We start from the raw sequence: 21869 nt of genomic DNA, 5'->3' as shown, positions 1-21869 counted from the left end.
TTTCTTCTCCCCTTCACCCACATTTGGCTTTTCTCCCCAGGCTATCCCTCCCCACCTCCCCCTCCCACTGGCCCTCCCCTTTTCCCCCCAATAGACCCCATTGTTTAGTACTCCCCTTTCTGTGTCCATTTTTGTTCTTGTGTCAGTTTGCTGAGAATGATGGTTTCTAGCTTTATGCATGTCCCTGCAAAGGATATGAACTCATCCTTTTTTATGTCTCCATAATATTCCATGGTATATATGTGCCACACTTGCTTTACCCAGTCTATCATTGATAGGCATTTGGGTTGGTTCCAAGTCTTTGCTATTGTGAACAGTGTGCAATAAACACACGTGTGCGTGTGTCTTTATAACAGAATGATTTATAATCCCTTGGGTATATATCCAGTAATGGGATCACTAGGTCAAATGGTATTTCTATTTCTAGGTCCTTGAGGAATCGCCACACTGTCTTCCACAACAGTTGAACTAATTTACACTCCCACAAACAATGTAAAAGTGTTTCTGTTTCTCCACATCCTCTCCAGCATCTGTTGTCTCCTGATTTTTTAATGATCACCATTCTAACTGGCATGAGATGGCATCTCAATGTGGTTTCTTCACAGAATTGGAAAAAAACCACCTTAAACTTCATATGGAACCAAAAAAGAGCCCACATAGCCAAGACAATCCTAAGCAAGAAAAACAAAGCTGGAGGCATCACGCTACCTGACTTCAAACTATACTACAAGGCTACAGTAATTAAAATTGCATGGTACTGGTACCAAAACAGAGATATAGATCAATGTAACAGAACAGAGGCCTCAGAAATAACGCCACACATCTACAACCATCTGATCTTTGACAAACCTGAAAAAAGCAAGCAATGGGGAAAGGATTCCTTATTTAATAAATGGTGTTAGGAAAACTGGCTAGCAATATGCAGAAAGCTGAAACTGGATGCCTTCCTTACACCTTATACAAAAATTAACTCCAGATGGATTAAAGATTTAAACATAAGACCTAATACCATAAAAACCTAGGCAATACCATTCAGGACATAGGCATGGGCAAGGACTTCATGACTAAAACACCAAAAGCAATGGCAACAAAAACCAAAATAGACAAATGGGATCTACTTAAACTAAAGAGCTTCTGCACAGCAAAAGAAACTATCATTAGAGTGAACCGGCAACTAATAGAATGGGAAAAATTTTTGCAATCTACCCATCAGACAAAGCGTTAATATCCGGAATCTACAAATAACTTAAACAAATTTACAAGAAAAAAAAACAACCCTGTAAAAAAAGTGGGCAAAGGATATAAACAGACACTTCTCAAAAGCAGATATTTATGCAGCCAACAAATATATGAGAAAAAAAAAAAACGCACTCACCATCACTGGTCATTAGAGGATACAGAACATGTTCATCACACAAGATGTTCCCGCGTATTCCCATTCCGTCACAGGGAACCACTGTGCTCACTGTTTTCACCACAGATCAGTTGTGTCGTGTCTTGAACTTCATATAAAAGGAATCACACAGTGTGAACTGATTTGCGTCAGGCTTCTTTCACTCTGCAGCTATCCTTGAGATTCATTCACGTGTCGAGTATTTCATTCAGCAGTTCATTCCCGTTATTGTTGAACAGTATTCCATTGTGTGAATATGAGTTTGTTTTCTGTTCATCTGTTGATATCTGAATGGCTTCCAGCTTTTGATCATTGCAAATAAAGCTGCTACGAACAGTTGTGCACAGATTTTTTTGCGTGAATATAGGATTTCATTCTTTTGGACATACTCCTAGGATAGGAATTTCTGGGTCCTAAGGCAGGTATATGTTTAGATGAAACAGCTGGTCTTCTAAAGCAACCATACCAATTACCTTTGGAGCATGCCATCTCACATCAGAACAGGCCAAGACAATTGTGAATAAACAGAGTCTTTAAAATGTCAGTAGGATTAAGTAGTAATATTCAATTGACTGTTTTAAAAATGTTACTAGGTAAAGCTCCTGAGTGAGTGCACTAACCAGGCTTTAAAATGTCCCCTCCAGTCCAGACATGTGAAGCCTCAGTCCTTAGATTACCAGCTAACTGTTAAAAGGGAAGGAGCTAAGTAAAGATAGATATAGATATAGATATAGATATAGATAGATATAGATATAGATATAGATAGATAGATATAGATATATTTTGAAATGGAGGCTCGCTCTGTTGCCCAGGCTGGAGTGCAGTGGCGCGATCTCGGCTCACTGCAACCTCTGCCTCCCGGGTTCAAGCGATTCCCCTGCCTCAGCCTCCGGAGTAGCTGGGACTACAGGCTCGCACCACCATGCCCGGCTAATTTTTTTATTTTAGTAGAGACGTGGCTTCACCATGGGTTGGCCAGGATGGTCGCCATCTCCTGACCTCGTGATCCGACCGCCTTGGCCTGTATCACAATCCGTTGGGACACTTACTTACAGCGTAGATTCCCAGATCAAACCGACAAAATCCGAATCTCAGAGCCTTTCGAAGTCAAAGAGCCCCGATTTGGGAGGTAGGTGAACGGTGACAACCTCGCGAGCGCTCTTGCGGCTCCTTGAGGAATACTAGAGTGTACCTGGAAGAGTGGTGAAGGAAGCGTTCCTCAAGATGTCTTTTCCTCAGTGACTGTCAAGCTACGCTTTTAGGAAAATGGAATTTCGCTACTCCGTGCGTTTCACACCTTAGAGTGAGGTTGGTAAGTTAGATTTTCCTCTACTCATTAAAAAAAAAAAAAGAAGAAGAAGTGGGAGGAGTCCAACTGAAAAGTACAGAGGCGGAGGACAGACTTAGACACCCGTTTTCTAACGGTCCTGTCAGAGGGGCTCGAGCTCTCAGACTGCGTCACCCTCTCGCCGAGGGTCCCCGAGACGGGCGAGGGCTCCTTGCGGCCGGCTCGTCACTCTTCCCGCCTCCCTGCGCCCTCCGCCCAGCTGAGCCTGCGGAGCGCGCGGCCCGGCGGCGTAGCCCCTTTTGGCACCGAGGTTTCCAGGTGCCCAGCGCGAAGGCGGAGCTGGATTACAGCCGCCTCCTCGGCGCCACAGAGAAGACCCCCCGGGAGTTCGGCGGCCCAGGCGCTCCGGCTCCAGCGTCCCGAGACTCCCCGGGCTCTCCGCGCTCCTCCCTCTCGGCGCGCCCGGCGCAAAGCCTGCGATTCGCGAGCCGAGCGCAGAGCGCAAGCCGAGTGGCGCACGCTGGGCAGTGGCCTGGGCAACCGGAGCGCAGCCGGAGCCGTCACCGAGCCCGCTGGCCTGCGCACTCCCGGACCATGACCGCCGAGGGACCTCGCCCGCCCTCCCGGTGGCACAGCCGCCTGCTCGGGCTCTGGGCGGCGGCACTGCTCCTGCTTGGCCTGCCGCGCCTTTCGGTGCGGGCGGATGGTGAGTGTGCGGGAGGCGGCGGGGCGGGGGGTGGAGCGTGGGTTCCGGGCAGGGAAGGCGCGGCTCGCCTCTGACCTGCCGGCAAGCGGCGAGCGCAAGCCCTAGAGGAACTAGCGAGCAGCGGTCCCGAGACCCAGCATCCCTCTCCTGGCCCACCAAGTCTCCCCGTGCCCGCGCGCCCAAACGCCCGCCTGGTGCCTGGACCCTCCCTGAGCGCCGAGCGCTCAGGTCCCGCAGTCCCGCCGCTGTCTTTCCTAAGGTCTCCAAGAAAGTTCAAATGAAATCACCTCTAAGGTGCCATAGAAAGTCCTCTGCTAGCGGGTGACTTTCCACCGTCCTTGTTTCTCCACGTCTATTAATGTGCCCCAGAGGACACCGCCGATGGTTAGAAAACTCCCTGGGATATTTTGACGTGGTCCTGGAAGATCTGAAAGATGCGTGGGAATCAGAGAGGCAAAGGGTGAGAGAAGAGTGGCCTGAGTAGAGGGAATGGCACGTGCAAAGGCTCTGAGGAAAAATGGGACAAATGATAAATCTAAGTGCCTGAAGTCGAGGGTGCTAGGTGGGGACGTCTTGAGACATGAGGTAAAGAAAAGGGCAAGGGCCAGATTATAGCAGGTTCTCTGAGATTGAACCAGTTTTTGCTTGTTTTTTGAGACTGAATTTAGCTTTTAATACTTGCCTTAAATGAGCATGATTGGAGCTCTGTATCCATTCCATTTTGAAAAGCTAATTCAGCTGTGTTTTAATATTGGAACAAAATCCCGCTGACTCGGTACAGGCGCATCCGAAGGCAGCAAGCTTAAAGCCAGCAGTTCTCACACCCGTGAGGGAGTTCTAGCTTAGGACGAATTAGATTGAGTGAAGAGAAAAGCCCTCCGTCAATTTAGGATGCGTTGTATACTTTAAAGTGTGATTCTTATTTAGCCAACGATATTGGGTGAAACTAGAAGACACAGAAAGAAAAATAAAGAAAGAAAAAAGCATGGTTGTCAGAGAAGGGAAAGCCAAGGAAAAAACCTTCTAGGTTCTTAAGAGTTTTTAGTGCTCTCTGTTTTAAGTGCAGGCTTGAAAAGCTCTTCGCTGCTAATTAAGAATGAATGTCTTATTTCTCCATATCCTCAGAGAGGGTGTTAGAGACAAAACATTTTTAACTTTGAAGGCTGTTAGTAACCAGTGTTAATTTTTTTAATTGACACATAATTCACATAAAATTTGCCATTTTGAAATGTACAATTAAGTGTATTTTAGTGTATTCATTATGTTGTGAAAACCAAGGTTTTCATGCATCTAATTCCGGAACAGTTCCATCACCCCCAAAGGGTCCCATACCTATTAGCAGTCTACCGATAATTCTTCACTGTAGTGTTTTTTGACTGACATTGAAAATTAAGCTGATTTTAAAGAATGCAAGTAGAATAAATTAGAGCTAATATTAAGTTTTCAACAAGATATTTTGTGCCAATTTTAATTCCTTTTAAATAAATATTTTTTGCAATCCATAAGGTCTTAGAGTTTCACCCTGTTGTAACTGTTTAAGTGAAAGGCCATGTGGATAAGGATCAATATTTTGTGCCTATCTAGCTTGATACAGGTCATAGAAAATTAAAGGCAGAAATGTCATTGATCAAAGAGAAAGTAAGGACACCATCAGAGCACATGACCCCCTGTTACTGCTTGCCAGAAGTGGTTCCTTTTCTTCATTTTCCTTCCTTTTCTTTTCCCCACTTCCGCAATGGACAATTATAGGTACACTTCCTTTTAAGTAACTCAATTTTCTGAGCTCCAACCTTTATACTAGAACCAGGAAGAGTTTTAAGCTGTATTACCAAAGGATTCTTTTTCATACTAAATTCTTAACTACCACCAGTTCCTACATTTAGTTATTTGTATGCTATGGTGATGAGAGGAAGAGGAAATGCTCAGCTTAACTATGATGAATTACAGATATTTGAAGACACATTTGCAGAGAAACTATTTCTAAAAATATGTCATCTGTGTAAGGATGGTCTTTGAAATCAGTGTGTGCACAGAGTCGTAGGGAAAATTTCACAGTGAGAAGACCTAGAACTGAGCCTGGAGTGAGGAAAACAGGTTGGGATTATTGAATCTGTGTTCATAAAATACATTGGCCTGTAATTTTCATTTTTTATAATATACTTGTCAAGTGTTGATATCAAACTTATGGTGGTTCCTGAACCAAGTGGAAAATTGTTCCCTCTTTAACTCTGAAAGGGTTTCTGTGGGGGAGGGCTTTTGTTTGTTAGTTTTTGGTGTGAGGTCATCTGTGTCTGGAGGTTTTCTTGTAGGAAGATTTTAAATAATGAATTTAATTTCTTTAGTAGATAAAGAACGATCCAGATTTTAAAATTAAATTTGTGTCGGTATTGCTAAGTTTTGTTTTTTAAGTGGTTTCTTCCCACTTCATCTAGATTGTCTAATGTAGTGGCATATGCAGTGTAATAATCTCTAATTATCATTTCAGGGTCCATGGGATCTGTAGTGATGTTCCCTCTCATTCTTGATATTGGTCATTTGTATTTTCTCATTTTTTTATCTTGGTCAGTCTTACTAAGGGTTTATCCATTTTAGTATTATTTTGAAAAAAGCAACTTTTGGCTTTATCTTCTCAATTGTGTGTCTGCTTTCCATTTTATTGATTTCTGCTCTGTGTTATTTCCTCCTACTTTAGAAGATTTGATTTTGTGGGACTTTTGTGTTAGTTTTTGAACTAGAAACTTAGATGATTGGTTCTCAGCTATACTTTTTGATACTAATAATATGAGCTCTGAGGCTATAAATTTCTCTTAAACTACTTTAGTTTCTCCACAAGTTTTTGGCCCTTGAGTTTAAATGTGTTATTTCAATTGTGATTTCTTCTTTGAACACAGTTTATTTAGAAGTATATTTTGTAATTTCCATGCACAAGGGGATTTTCCTAGTTCTTGCTTTGTTATTGAGAGGCAGTATAACCCATTGAAAGCACTAACAGGGAGCCATGCTGCCTGGTTTTGTATCTCTGCTGTGTGATCCTGGACTAGTATTAATACTTAACTTTAACTGTAAAATGAGGATGATAATATCACCTATATCATAGTTGTCATAAGGATTAATATAATGAGTCTTTATAAAGCAATTTAAACAGCATCTGGCCCATAGTAAACACGATGTAAGTGTTTCATACATAAATAAGTGATTTTAGCTTTGTTGTAGTTGAAAAGGCATGCTTTGAATGATTTTTGTCTTTTGAGGTATTTTAGATTTGCTTGATAGCTCAGTATTTGATCAGTTTTACGAACGTTCTGTATGTGCCTAACGTGAATGTGTATTCTGTAGTTTGGTATGCATACTGCACATAGGTTCTTACATGAAGAGTGTTAATTTTGTTTTCTGTTTTAACAATTACTGAGAGGGATAGTAGTTAAATATTTCCTCAAGGATTGTGGATCTTGTTTTTCCTTGCAGTTTGGTTGATATTACCTTTTTATAGTTAAGTGTAGGAGTACCAGTAACCTGTGGATATGTTTACTTCATGTTTTTGTATTTTTATTAAAACTTTTGGTTTCAAAGTTGGGGAATTCTTATATCCATTATAATAATTTTGCAAGCAGATGACTTGTGTCTTAGTCGGGTCTTAGTCTAATAACTGATGTATTATGAAAAAGTTGGTGACAGATGGAAGTAAGCTGTCTCATTCTAAGCAGTTGTTTTCTCCCCTGCCTTTACCTTAGCTTGATAGGGCCACCCAAGGCATTGCTTCACTCCTCCAGGAGGCTCCTGGGGACCTCAGCACTCCCTCCGGTACCATGGTTTTCTTGCCTAAAACTCTCATTTGCGTTCAGCCTGGGCTTTCACCTCTGCCTGAATTCACGTTCCCATCCCCCCATTGATCACACATTCTTTGAGGCCCACTACATGTCCATATATTAATGACTGCAGGAAGCCAAGGTGTGCCAGACATGATCCCTGTTTTCCTGTCCAGTCGGAGAGAAGTACAGCAGACACAAATGAATGTATTGTGAACGGGCCTGGTAATGTCCTAAGGCAAGGGACAGAGAGAAGGAAAGCAACCTGTTGTATAGGGGGGCATCCTAGGGCTAAGGGAGGCAGAAGACAGCAGAGCCAGGGCCTAAATCAGTGCCTTGGACATCGAGTGACCCAACTCAGAGAAGCCTAGGACACTCAGAGAAGCCTTGACACATGATATTTGTAAAATACCATTTTAAAAGAAAGATTTGAATGGCTTTTCCAGATCAACACACCAGAGCAAATGGTTAATTTAAAAAACAAAAAAGACAAAAGCAAAAACAAAAAAAAAAAAGGATGAAAACACTAGTGTAGTGATCATCACCCGGTTCCAGGGATGGTGTGCCATGTGGTAGTTGCTGTATTTGGGCCTTCAGGCGAGGACTGTGGTTCTGACTGGCATCTGCCAGTGGATGAGTTTGCTGATCCTGGAGTCCACATGTGTTTGTGCTTGTCCCCACACAGGAAAGCTCTTTGTGCTGGAGTCTCAGAATGGCTCTCAGGGCCTAGTCCTGGAGGCTGCTCGGCTTTCCTGCAAGAGCAGGGGTGCTCACTTGGTGTCTGCAGACGAGCTGCGGAGAGTGGTCCAAGATTGCTCCTTTGCGGTATGTGCCACTGGCTGGCTAGCAGATGGCACCCTTGGGTAAGTCAGGCGAGCACTCCTTTTCCAGAGCACCCCAACTGCACCACCAAGGCTTATATAGTGCTCAGTAGTTGTTCGGTTGAGTTACCAGTACAGGCAGAGTGCAGTGGGCAGTAGCTTCTAGTGTGTTCACACTTTGTTTTGTTTTTTCGATGGGGTCTAGCTCTTCTCCCAGGCTGGAGTGCAGTGGCGCAATCTCAGCTCACTGCAACCTCCACCTCCTGGGTTCAAGCAATTCTCTTGCCTCGGCTTCCTGGGTAGCTGGGATTACAGGTGTGTGCCACCATGCCCAGCTAATTTTTGTATTTTTAGTAGATACAGGGTTTCACCATATTGGCCAGGCTGGTCTTGAACTCCTGACATCAGGTGATCCACCTGCCTCAGCCTCTCAAAGTGCTGGAATTGCAGGTGTGAGCTACCATGCCTGGCGTGTGTTTATGTTTTGAGTTTGCTTACAAAAGTATTTTTCTGGAGTTCTGTCATAGTTCTTTTATCCCCTTACTTTATTATGTTGAATATTCTTATTTGTTTTAGACATAGGGTCTCTCTCTGTCAGCCAGGTTGGAGTGCAGTGGCACAATCATAGCTCACTGCAGACTCAACCTCCCAAGCTCTAATGTTTCTCCTGCCTCAGCTTCCTGTAGCTAAGATTACAGGCATGTACCACCACACCTGGCTAAGGTTTTATTTTTATTTTTTATAGACATAAAGAGTGCTTGCTGTGTTTCCCAGGAGCTCCAGCAATCCTCCTGCCTTGGCTTCCGAAAGTGCTGGGATTAAAGGAGTGAGCCACCCTACCCAGCCTTGAATTTTTTTTAAGTAATAAAAAAAATTGTAAAAATTTCAAATAATGCGCTCATGTGCACGCACACATGTGCACGCGCAGACACACACACACACACACACATATATATATAACAAAGTAAGTTTCTCTCTTCTCCACCCCAGAGATAATGACTATAAACTGTTTGGTATACATTCATTATCCCTTTTTTCCTGTGGATACTCTAACTGCATATATATGTACAGGAACATGGCATAGAGGTTTTGAAATATGGCCACAAATTTTTCCTCACTCTGGCATCAACAAGTGTGTTTGCCTCTACTGCTAGAATACAGCAAGAGTGAGATTACATGACTTCTGAAGTGAGATTGGCAAAATCCATGCCACTTCCATCTAGATTTCTGGGGACACTCACTTTTGTAGCCTTGAGATGCCGTGAGGAGTCTGACTGTGTGAGGGGTGTGAGGGAGGCCAGACCACATGGAGATACTTCCTTTAGGGGTTCTTGCCAACAGACCTAACCAATGTCCTAGCGAATGGCCAGCATTAACTACCTAAAATGTGAATGAAGATGCCTCTAGGTGATTCTAGCCCCCAGCCATTGAGTTACTGCCAGCCTATGAGTCTTGCCAGCTCATGTCCTAGATAGATATGCAGAGACAAGCCATTCCTACTGTGGCTGCCTGAGTTCCTGACTAGTGAAATGCTTTAGAGAAGCAATTGTTATGGCCAGCTAGGAAAAATCTTTCCAATAGTGTTGAAACCTGCTTTGTTTTAAATTTTTATTTATTTGTTTATATTTTTATGTTTTTGTAGAAACAAAGTCTTGCTATATTGCTCAGGCTGGTCTCAAACTCCTGGGCTCAAGGACTCCTCTGGCTTCCGCCTCCCGATGTGATGGGTTTACAGGTGTGAGCCGCCGTGTCTGGCCTAATTTTATTTTTTAAATTGACAAATAATAATTGTACATATTCATGGGGTACATAGTGATGTTTTGATACACATACTGGAGAGTGATCAGATATGGGTAATTAGCATATTCATAATCTCAAATATTTATAATTTCTTTTTTGCCGGGAACATCCAATATCCTCCTTCTAGATGTTTGAAATGATATGTTATTAACTACAGCCATCCTACAGTGGTACACAACACTAGAACTTGGAACACTCATTGGGAAAAGGACAGTATCTTCAATAAATGGTGCGGGGAGAACCGGACATCTACATGCAGAAGCATAATACTAGATGCCCACCTCTCACCTCACATGAAAGTCAACTCAAAGTGGATTATAGACCTAAATGTAAGCCCCAAGACTATTAAACTACTAGAAGAAAATGTAGGAGAAATGCTTCAGAATATTGGTCTGGGAAAATATTTTAATAAGTTCTCAGAAACACAGGCAACAAAAACACAAATAAACAAACACTTCATGCTGGGAGAAGGCAGGGGCCACTTCACTTTTTTCTTCATGCCACAGAAAACATGAAAGCAAACAAGGCACCAAGAACTGTTTTGGTAGGTGATGATCCCAAAGATGTCTGGCTGGCCCGTGGCCATGGAGAGCACAGACAGCCATGCTGACTCATGTCTCCGAATGTGCCAAGTTGGAAGCAACAACTGAAGAAAGGGACAACTGAGGCTACATCCAAAGCCTTTCGGATGGATGGAACCGTGGTCCTCTCTGCCTTACGTTTTACATCCGTGCTCTTGAATAGACAAAATATGCATGCATTTCCATAATGTAGTCAAGTAGGAATACTTTTTCATAATTCCGTTACTATAAAATTTCATCAGATAACCAGAATATTCAGAGATTCTGAAGAGACAGCTTGCAACTAGGCTTAGGTCTCTCAGGCATTATATGTCAGGACCAGACGATTAAAAAAGGTCCATCTTCTGTGGGTTTACTATAAGGTGTGAAGACATATTAGTGGATCTCTGCAGGCTGAAATGATACTACTTTACAAAGAAAACATACAGCTGGGTGCAGTGGCTTACACCTGTAATCCCAACACTTTGGGAGGCTAAGGCAGGTGCATCACTTGTGGTCAGGAGTTTGAGACCAGCCTGGCTAATATAGCCAAACCCGGTCTCTATTAAAAATATAAAACTTAGCTGGGCATGGTGGTGTGCACCTGTAGTCCCAGCTACTTGGGAGGCTGAGGCAGAAGAATCACTTGAACCCGAGAGACAGAGGTTGCAGTGAGCCTAGATGGTGCCATTGCACTCCAGCCTGGGTGACAGAGTGATACTCTGTCTCAAAATAAGGAAAGAAAGAAAGAAAACATACTTACTTGTTATATTTACTATATAATGTATTAAAAATAGTTTTTCTGTCCCTTAATTTTTTATTTCTTTTTAAAAAATATATTATGCTCTTTTCACCATTCCTATTCAATATCCTTTTATTTTAATTTCTGGAAAGCAGCATCTGACCATTAGTATGTACATTTCACTGTGGGTCTTTCCTGCGCAGTTCTCCACTCGCTCACCACACACTGAAAAGCAACGATTAAATGTGTGGTGCATCTTATAATTGATAGCATAGTAGACATCCAGCACACCTGCCTGGTATCTCTATGACCTTATGTTGAGTGTACACATAAATCCAGAGAATGATAAAGGCCTAGAGTGATGAATTCAGATTTTGGGGCCACTTGTCTCCTGGGAACCTTTGCCACATGGGACTAGGGGAATGGAGATTTGAATTCATTTTCTGTGTAGGAGGGGACCTGGTGAGCCCTTTTGCTTTGGGTTGGGACCTTGCAGGGCTCTGCCCTAAGGGTAAGCTGGACACACTACACTATAAAGTGAACTAGACACAGGCCCTGCTATGAGCAGCAGCACATCTTCAAATACTCTGTAGCCATGAATTTGGATTGAGATGACTCAGAATTTCCAGTGCCCCAGATGTCTAGGAGAATCAAATAAAAATTATCTTTTGAGGAAGATAGTATCCTAGACCTCAATTTATTTAAACAAACAATTTAGTCAGTGTGGGATTTGTCACACAATATAAAATAACTAGTGGCATGAGGAGACAAGGCAAATAGAATAAAATTCAGGAGAAACAATAAGTAATAGAAACTCCAGACATTAGGATTGGTAGATGCAGACTTTAAAATAACTGTCCTTGATGTGTTCAAAGATATAAAAGATGAGAAGGAGAATTTTGGCAGAGGGTAGAAAGCTAAAAAAATAACCAAATGGAAACTCTAGACATGAAAAATAAAGTAACTAAAGTTAAGAACTTAATGGACAGATCTAATAGCTGATTTAAAAGAGCCGAAGAAGGCTGGATATGGTGGTGCATGCCTGTAGTCCCAGCTAATTGGGAGGCTGAAGCAGGAGGATCACTTGAGCCAAGGAGTTCAAAGTTTAAATATAGTCTAGACAACATAGTGAGACCTTGTCTCAAAAAGAAAGATAGAAAAGACAGAGAGAGAAAGAACAAAAGAAAGAAAGAAAAGAGAGAAAAAGAAAGAGGAAGGAAGGAAGGAGGGAAGGAGGGAAGGAAAGAGAGAAAAAGAAAACAAAGAAAGAGAGAAAAAACTTTAAAAAAAAAAAAAGCCAAAGAGAGGATTAGTGAACTGGAAGAAATTTCAAAGGAAGATATCCAGAATAAATAACAGAGGGGAAAAAGGATGAAAAAATATACAACAAAGGATAAAAGACAAAGAAGATGCAACATAATTTGAATTCTAAAAGGAGAAGAGAAAGAAAAAAGAAGACAGAGTAAAAGTAATATGAGAACGATCCACAACTGAAGACAAACATCAAGACACAGATTCAAAGATCACTGCAGAGCTCAAGTAAGACAAATACAAAGAAATTCACAGCTAGGCACATCATAACATCGCATATGAAGAAAAGAATGCTTTAAACATAGAAATAGATTGTCTTTAAAGGAGCAGCAATAAACTGACAACAAAAGCCCGGAGACTTTAGATATTTTGAAAGTACTGAAAGAAAATTACTGCCAACCTAGAATTTTATCTGCAGTGAAAAATATCTCCCAATAATAAAGGTGAAATAAAGACATTTTCAGACAGACAAAAGGTGAGAGAATTCATTACATCCAATCTGCACTTAACCACTAATGAGTGCTCTTCAGGCAGGAGGAAAATATTGCATGAGAAAGACTGGAGAGTCATAAAAGAATAAATGGAAAGAGTTAATATGTGGACCTGTTGAAATTATGTGATTGTCTGAAGCAGTTATAGTAACATTGGATACTACAAAATGGTTTATAGCAGTGGGAAGTATTTTAAGTGTATTCATGTGTAGTTATATTATTAGAGTAGATGATAAAAATAATATTACATTTTAATAAGTCAAAGAAGTTGTAACTTCCGGGTACCACTGAAAAAAATACTGAAATGGTGTTTAACTTCCAAATCAATACAGAGAAAAAAGAGAATAACCCCCCCCCCGGAAAAGAAGAAGAATTCAGATAATCCAAAGTGGGAAAAAGAAAGAAGAGGAAGAGAAGAGAAAATGGACAGAATTAAGAAAAAGCAGATTTAAATTAGATTGGTGATTAAGTGTCAGTAGACAAGAGGCTCCAGTTAGTAAATTCAAGTATTTGCTGTTTAGAAAAGATATCCTGAAATAAATTATGAGAGAAAAAATTATAGTGGAAATCAGCATATGTTTAGAACTCAGTGATATTACAAATATACATACCCAAACTCATGGGTTCAGCAAAAGCTATACCTAGAAGGAAATCTAAAACATTAAATATTTATGTTAGAAAAGGAAAAAATCTGAAAGTTCATTAACTAAAGATCTAAAGAAATTCGAACAGCAAGATAAGAGAAAAACAAAATAGCAGAATTTTATGAAATAAAAAAAACATATACTAGAAGAGATCACCAATATATTGCCTTTGAAACTCGAATTGATACCTATGACTTTAGCTGAAGCATCAGCTGTATTTCTGAATTTAGACCTTTTTTTTTTTTTTTTGCAGAGAATGGGTCCAGATTAATGCTTTCAGCCAGAGCTGACAGCAGAAGAGAATTATTCCTTATTATTATTTTCAGCCCAGAGTTCTCCTCACACGGTGTCTTTTTTTGTCTATTTCAGAACAACCATGTGTAGCAAAGGAAGTGGAGAACAGCAAATCATGAGAGCTGTCGATGTGAGGATTGAGAGCAACCCAGTTCCTGGTGGCACGTACAGTGCCCTTTGTATTAAGGATGAAGGTGAGTGCCAGAGTCTTTTTAAAGGTGCTGGAGGGTGTGCTCTTGGGGGTTGCTATATTAGATCAGTTTCTTTAGAAGAAAACCTTGAAATGAGGATTTACTAGACATGGTGTATCAGGAAGTCCTCCGAAGAAAAGCCAATAGGGCGATGGGGAAGTGGACAAGACAGGGAAAGGGGATCACGCATCAGTGCAACATTAGGCGGAGTTCACAGTGGTGGTGAGGTGGTGGGTAACTTTGGCTCAGTGACTCAAGAACCCCTGGAGATAGTATATGTATGTAACCACAGTTTTTCTGATTGGGGTGAGGGGGCTGGAGTATTTATACCACACCCATCAGTCATGGGTGAAGGGTTGCTTCAGGAGATAGAAATTCCCAGGCTCTTCTGTTTTTTGTGTGGGCACAGGCAAAAGGTCTCTGAATCCTGAGTGCCACCCTCTCCAACAAAGAGGCAAAGGTGCCTACCCAGAGCCCCTGTGCATGGGGGTGGCAAAGGTATCTAGAGAATATTGGAAGAGCCCTGGCAGCATCTCGTACAGCTGCTGATGTTCAAAGCTTGCCCTTCAGTCTCTCTTCATATTGGACAGTACACTAAAAAAAAATAGCCCAGGTGCTGTGGCTCACACCTGTAATGCCAGCACTTTGGGAGGCTGAGGCAGGCTGATCATCTGAGGTTGGGAGTTCAAGACCAGCCTGACCAACATGGAGAAACCTTGTCTCTACTAAAAATACAAAATTAGCTGGGCATCGTGGCACATGCCTGTAATCCCAGCTACTTGGGAGGCTGAGGCAAGAGAATGGTTTGAACCTAGAAGGTGGAGGTTGTGGTGAGCCGAGATCGCGCCATTGCACTTCAGCCTGGGCAACGAGAGCAAAACTTTGATTATATATATTTTTTTTCTTTGTTTTCCCAAAAAAGAAATTTATAGGATTTAGGGAACTGCTCACAGTAAGGAAAATTCAAATTCCTATTGGGAAATCAGCTGAGTGGTGAGGAGAAAACCATAAAGAAGCCTCCAGGGCCGCATTTTGTATGCACCAACATAAGTACACCTCTGTTATCAGAAACACGTGCGGCTGAAAAGGAATATTGGTGTGAATGGGAGAGGGGGGAAGCGAGCTCCTTACTCATCAGTCATAGAAAGGAGCACAGGTTCTTCTTGGCTGCAGACTGGACTGGTGGGAGTGGGCAGGGGTGGTATTAAAAAATACTGGTGCCTCAGTGCCCTGAAGATTCTGATTTAAATGTTCTGGCTTTTTCAAACCTCCCTGTGATATTAATGTGCAGCCCAGGTTGGGAACTCTTTCTATAATGCAGTGTTCCCGAAACTCCCCGAGGACGTGAAACACCAGAAGAACTTGTTGAAAATCCAAATCCTCTGGCTGCAGCCCAGAGGCACCAAATCCTCATCTCCAAGAAAGGAGTCAGAGGAGTTGGTAAAAGTAAGGGTCATGGTGAACCCTAAGGCTCTTCTATTCCAGGGTCCCTCTCTAGGAAGGGCTCTGCATCTGCTGGTTTCTATGGAAGGGTGTTGGCAGAGTCTCCTGCCATCATTGGTTCATTCAGGCAACTGAGAGATGTGACCTTGTTTTCAACAAATTCAGGGAGAGCTGTATCTATGTTTTTTTTTTTCTTTAAACCTCCCCCACCTCTGCCCCACACACACAAGTAATTTTTTTTTTTTTTTTTTTTTTGAGGCAGAGTCTCACTCTTGTTGCCCAGGCTGGAGTGCATGGCGTGATCTCATATCACTGCAACCTCCGCCTCCTGAGTTCAAGTGATTCTCGTGCTTCAGCCTCCCAAGTAGCTGGGACTATAGGTGTGTTCCACCACACCCAGCTAATTTATTGTATTTTTAGTACAGACTGGGTTTCACCATGTTGGCCAGTCTGGTCTTGAATTCCTAACCTCAGGTGATCCACCCCCCTTGGCCTCCCAATATCCTGGGGTGACAGGCATGAACCACTGCACCTGGCCCACATTAGTAAATTTAAATAGTCTTTTAAATTCTAAACATAAGCAGAGGGTCACATAAACAGAAGGAGACAGAACAGAGCCAGAAGCAAAACAGGAAAACCTTTTCTCTTCAGTCATGTCAAAGAAATAGGTAGGGTTTCTGAGTCTTATTTCTTTCTCCAGTGAACAGGAGATATCAGTTAGCTTTTCCTAGCTGATAGATCACCCCAAATTGTAGTGGCTTAAAACTGCCACTGTTTATTTGTCTTACAGTTTTGTAAACCACCCATTTGGTTGCTTTTCTGCTGGTCTTGGTGGGACTCATTCATAAGTCCGTGGTCAGCTGCTGTTGGCTAGGTAGCCTGGCTCCTGTGAGTTGGCTGGCTGTTGGCTTGGGTGACAAGGGCAACTGAGACATGTGTTCCTCCTCACCCAACAGGCCAGCCTGGACTTTCCATCTCACAGACCATTAAGCAAGTTATATGTATGCAAGTGTGTGCCCCTTTTGCCCACAACTGTAGTGCATGAAGCCAGAGGTTGAGAACATCCATTCATGTTGCATAGGGCACCAAAGTCAATGTCATGATAGTGACTCCAGATTTCAGTCATGGACAACTCAATGTTGATGACACATTGCACTCAAAGAACACATCAATTCAGTGATTCATTTTTATGCATATTCCTTTCAAAAATGTGTCACTGAATCTAATCACAAGGAAACCTTAACCAAACTCAAATTGAAGAACATCCTACTCTTTTTTTAAAAAAGTAAAGAATAAGAAAGGCTAAGCAACCGTTCTAGATTAAGATACACTAAAAAGACTTGACGATGAAATGCAATTTGTGATCCTGGATGGTATCCTGAACTAGGAAACAATATCTATAACTGATGAAATTTGAATACAGGTTGTGAGTTAAATAATAGTACTGTATCAACATTTAAATTTTCTGATTTGGATAACTGTACAGCAGTTATGTAATGGAATATCCTTGTTTTTAGGGACAAAGGGACAGTGTCTCTACAACTTACTCTCCAATGATTCAAAAAAGAATTATAGATACATATATATATATATAATATTCACATATATATGTATACACAAGTGTGTGTGCATGGTGTGGAGGGAGGAAGAGAGAGAAGAGAATGATAAAGCAAACGGGCAAAATGAAAACACATTGGTGAACCTGCATAAAGGGTGGGTTCCTTGCTTTTATAATGTTTATGTCACTTTGAAATTATATAAAAATTTAAAATGTCTAAAAGTTCAGGCTGTAGCCAGACATGGTGGCGCGTGCCTGTAATTCCAGCCACTCAGGAGGCTGAGGCATGAAAATCGCTTTAACCCAGGGAGTGGAGGTTGCAGTGAGCTGAGATCATGTCACTGCACTCCATCCTGGGCAACAGAGCAGAACTGTCTCAAAAAAAAAAAAAACCAAAAAGCTCAGGCCAGGCATGGTGGCTCATGCGTGTTGTCCCAGCATGTCGGGAGGCTAAGGCAGAAAAATAACTTGAGCCCAGAAGTTTGAGACCAGCCTGGACAACACAGCAAGAGCCCATCTCTTCAAAAAATAAAAAAATTAGCCGGGCATGTTGGTGCACCCTGCAGTCCCAGCTACTCTGAAGGCTGAGGCGAGAGGATCTCTGGACTCCAGGAGTTGAGGCTGCGGTGAGCTATGATCATGCCACTGCACTCCAGCCCGAGCAACAGAGTGGGACCCTAGCCCTCTCTCAAACAACAACGGCAAATGGTCTACATACGCCTCCAAAAACATCAACAGCATCAGACAAAAATAAACCTAAAAAGCAAATAACACTGAGTCATGGCGAGCCAGTTGGAGGGAGCCCATTGGATGCTGAGACTCAGCCCGGCGGGCCAGAAGGCTCAGCAGCAAACCATCCGGATGTATTCCAGAGGCAGAGTGTCTATGTTGTCGGCGGCTTCTGGGCTCCTTGAGCTCATGCCCACGTGTGAGCGGAGCAGAACAGCTTTAGATGAGGCCTGTGCCAAGGCTCCCGTGACACCTGTTGGCGGGTGTGTGCAGACTGGATGCTGTTTGAACAGAGCGGGCAGTGTGTGTGGCTCCTCACATTTGCAGTGCTCAGGGACCCAGCAGCCCAGAGCAGCTCACCCCCAGTCTAGCCTGGCTGCCCCTTGCCACCAAAGCAAGGGCTGGACAGGAGTCTTGGTCCTGCTGGGGCTGATTGGTGAGGAAGCTTCAGGTGAGCCATGAAGAGGACCCAGGAATGCCTGCTCAGATGGCATGAGGGCCACAGGGCTGTTTTCCTGAGACTTAACAGAAAAGCAGGATGGATGCCCTGTTAAAGTCACTCAGAGAGAGTTCTATCCCTGTCCCTCTGCCTTTTCTCCTTTAGAAAGAGCATGTGAACGGCTCCCACAGGGCCCTCCGCCCTTCTCAGCAGAGTTGCTGCTTTTCCTCAGTAGAGGCTTTGTCGACAGCACAGTCAACAAGGGAAATCTGCTGGAGGAAGGTGCAGCGCCTTGGCAGAAGCCGAGGAGAACAGGCTGTGCCGGGAGGCTCCTGCGTGAGTGTAGGTGAGGTCCAGCTCAGCAGACGCCCCTGCAGTATCCCTGCAAAGCTTGCCTTTGTCCCAGTGATGCTGCACGGCACTAAGCTGCTTCTCTTTGGCAAGACTGGAAGGACGAAGAGGGCTAATTCCAAAACTGGCAGACATGTGCCTCCTAAAGAGCCCAGAAGGAAAGCAGAGCCTGCGGAATGTTCAGGCAGCTTCCTCCTGTGTTTCTTTATAGAAATAAAGTTCATCGTGAATGTAGACTTTTCTCATTTTCCTTTCGGTATTTTTGTTTCACTGACAGTGAGTTTCCAGCCCTGTGGTGATCTCACTTAAACTAATAAGTGAAGTTATTTTTAACCAGCTGGATGCTGATGAAATAACCTGCCTCCGCTTGGGTTTTCTGGCTTTGCTTCTCTTGGCAGCTTGTCTGTGGGGTCTGCAGCTTGGGGTCTGGAGGCCTTGATTTTTCCTCTCACCCTCTGTTGCCCCAAAGGTTCCACTGGGTGTGTGCTTCTGCTTCTCCCCATCTCAGGCTTGCTTCCCTCTCCCCAGCTCCCTTCGCCTTCTTAGTCCAGCGTTCCTCTTCCCTTGAATACTTTATGATTGCCTCTATTGCCTTTAAAAACAGGAGTGAAATTACTCCCTTCCTTTATGTCATCCAGAAGAGAGCTGGATGCTCTCCTGTCTTGGTGAATGATCAGGAATTTTTGAGGGTAGCTCATTTCCAGGTCTGCCTGGAGAAGGCCTGGTGTCTCTGGAATAACTCTGGGGAAGTTCTCCAGCTGTGATACCAGATTGGAACCAATTAATTGCGTTGCTTGGTACAGCTGATAGAGAACACTTAGTTCAGGGTCCTCCAGGGAAGTGTGAAAGCCTCTGAGCTCATTGCCACAAACCTGCTATTGGTCATTTGTTTGTTCCTTTATTTCTCAGGCAAAGTTCATTGCTCAGACTTGTGGGTGCTTCAGATTGATGATACATAAATAGATAGATAGATAGATGATAGATAGACAGACAGATAGATAACCCCTCCCCACTCTCAAGGAGTTAACAGTGTATCAGGATAGGAAGAGATGAATCGTTTTTTATGACACAAAGGAGAAAGGCTATTAGAGAGACTTCCTAAGCAGTGGCAGTGAGATGAGTAAGTTGAGGGGTTAATAGTAGGGAAAGGAGGACAGGACGTTGCAGACGGAACAGGGGTAGCAAGGGCTAGGAGACTAAAGATCCCAATGGCTTTGGGAGACTAACTCGGGGTGAGCCATTGTGTTGCAGCTCTGGGAGAGTGGTCTAGGTCAGCACAACCTTGGGGGCTTGAGTAGCTGTTGGGCATGCCTGAGGTGGCTGCAGAGGTCAGCCCCAGTCATCCCCGTCACAATGAGCAGTGATGCCCCTCTCCTGCCACCCACATACCCAGGCCTGGGTAGGTATCAGACCTGAGGTCTCCTGCTCCAAGAATGTGGGCTAGACCAGCCTGATATGCCACAGCCAGTTTCCACGAATGCCAAGTATCTTGGCAGCCAGGGAAGTGTGGCCAGTGGGTCTTTTGGCCCCAGAAGCAGGTATCTCTGTGATGTCTTTGTGGCCTGTGGCCATGGGCACCAACAACCCAGACAGACTTCTCCACTTCTGTGCTGCTCGGAAGAGCTGGGGCTGTGCTCTGGACCTGTCGGTGTGGTCAGGGACTTGTGGTTTGCTTTTCTGGCATGTGGTAAATGTGAGGAGGAGTTCAAAGCCCTGCCTCGCAGACACATACATGAGTGCCCAGGGCTGGGTGCACCCGGGGACAACTTTGTTCTTAAGCCTCTGCTGATCCAGCGAGGGTCCACATGGCCTCTGTGCATGGACTTGGAGGTACCTACCTGCATGCTGTTCCATAACAGCTGCTGGAAAGGAAAAAGGAAACATTGTAGGGTTCTCAGCTAGCATGCGTTTTTCGAACATTTTCTGAAAATCGTTCTGACTAGTGGTGGTACAGTCTAGTAGATGAGAAACCCCCAAACTTGTTTTTCATGTAAAGTCCTCCAAGCCCCATGTTTATGACAAGAAAGTGAATCAGAGCTAAACCATGGTGTTCTCAAAGGAAACAACATCTGGAACACAGTAATAATGAAAAGAGGCTAGAACCGTGGGCTCTATACCCACAATCCCTGGGTCTGAATCTTGGCTCTACCACTTACTTGCCCTGGGAAAAATATTAGAACCCATGGCATAGAGTTGTCAAGAGGACAGAACAGGATAATACAAGAAAATCACTTAGCCTAGACCTCAGTAAGTATGAGCTACGACTGTGATTAGTATCTAGTGCCACATAACTCTAACAACATAACGTGATGATAATACTGTGGTTTCTTCACCTTAATGTTATGCTGTTTTCAATAAACCAACCCATAATTTCTTTCAACATAATTCACCAAAGTTTAATATGCACATATATGTGTGTATACATATATCTAAAATGTATGCAGCTAATATGCATATAACCGAGTAGTAATTCCATGTCTGGGTACTGACCCAAGAGAAGTGTATGACCACACAAAAATGTATGTTCACAGCAATTTTATCATAAAACCCCAAAGCTGGAAGTGACCCAAATGTTCATCAGCTGATGAATGGATCAAAAAATGTGGTATATCCATGCCTGGCTTAGTATTTGGCAATAAAATGAATGAAATAGTAATACATGTAAAAACACTAATGAAACTTTATAACATTAAGCTCAATGAAAAAAGTCAAGCACAAAATATACATAGTATATTATTCCATTTGAATGAAATTCTCCAGTGAGAGAAAGTAGCTCAGTAGCCGCCTGGGGTAGTATGGAGTAGGGGAGGGTGTCCAGGGCCAAGGGCAATAGAATGTGGTTTATGAGAGTTGTTCTACACCTTGACTGTGGTGGTGGTGCTGGTGGTGATACAATTGGAGACATTTCGCAAAATTGACTAAGCTGTACGTTTTAAATTGATGAATTTTATTTATATAAATAATACCTTAAAACACAAAAACGAGAACAAGAAAAAAATTATTGAGCAGCTTTACAGTTATATTCTATGCCTCCAAAACTGTGTTTTTCCAGAGTGTTCCCACAAATGTTATCTCATTTAATAAGTGAGGCAATGCTGTAGGCAGGGTGTTATCATTCTCTCTATTCAGATGAGGAAACTGAAGAACAGAGAGATTTGGTGCTTTGTCTCAAGTGACACAGCTCCTGGGAGGTGCAGATGAGACCTTTCGCCCATGCACCTTCCTCTGCTGCTGTCCCCACTCCTCCCAATCCTGTGCAGCAAGTACCAGCTAAACCTGATGCAAACATCTCCACCACTTTT

General features: G+C 43.1%; 2 protein-coding genes across 9 annotated transcripts in view; one reads left to right on the top strand and one right to left on the bottom strand.

The window, feature by feature from the left end:
• FBXL2 (F-box and leucine rich repeat protein 2) overlaps positions 1 to 3112 on the bottom strand; it is a 171963-nt gene extending 168851 nt beyond the window's left edge. For all 8 annotated transcript variants that reach the window (XR_013528728.1, XR_004735957.3, XR_013528727.1 and 5 more), the window contains exon 1: positions 1376 to 3112. Coding sequence is in view for 1 of the 8 variants with exons in the window: in XM_035278311.3 (XP_035134202.1) it covers positions 1376 to 1378 (3 nt within the window). In the remaining 7 variants the exon portion in view is untranslated. The remainder of the gene's footprint in view (positions 1 to 1375) is intronic.
• A 65-nt stretch (positions 3113 to 3177) lies between these two features.
• The window catches only part of SUSD5 (sushi domain containing 5), a 56036-nt gene continuing 37344 nt past the window's right edge, over positions 3178 to 21869 (top strand). The window contains exons 1-3 of the mRNA XM_008983976.5: positions 3178 to 3387; positions 7879 to 8056; positions 13932 to 14050. Of these exons, the coding sequence (XP_008982224.1) occupies positions 3276 to 3387; positions 7879 to 8056; positions 13932 to 14050 (409 nt within the window). The 5' untranslated portion in view covers positions 3178 to 3275. The remainder of the gene's footprint in view (positions 3388 to 7878; positions 8057 to 13931; positions 14051 to 21869) is intronic.

Source organism: Callithrix jacchus, chromosome 17 (assembly GCF_049354715.1).
Source record: "Callithrix jacchus isolate 240 chromosome 17, calJac240_pri, whole genome shotgun sequence".
NCBI classification, from domain to species: domain Eukaryota; kingdom Metazoa; phylum Chordata; class Mammalia; order Primates; family Cebidae; genus Callithrix; species Callithrix jacchus.
The sequence above is the reverse complement of the archived record's forward strand: the minus strand, read 5'-3'. Positions and strand labels throughout refer to the sequence as shown.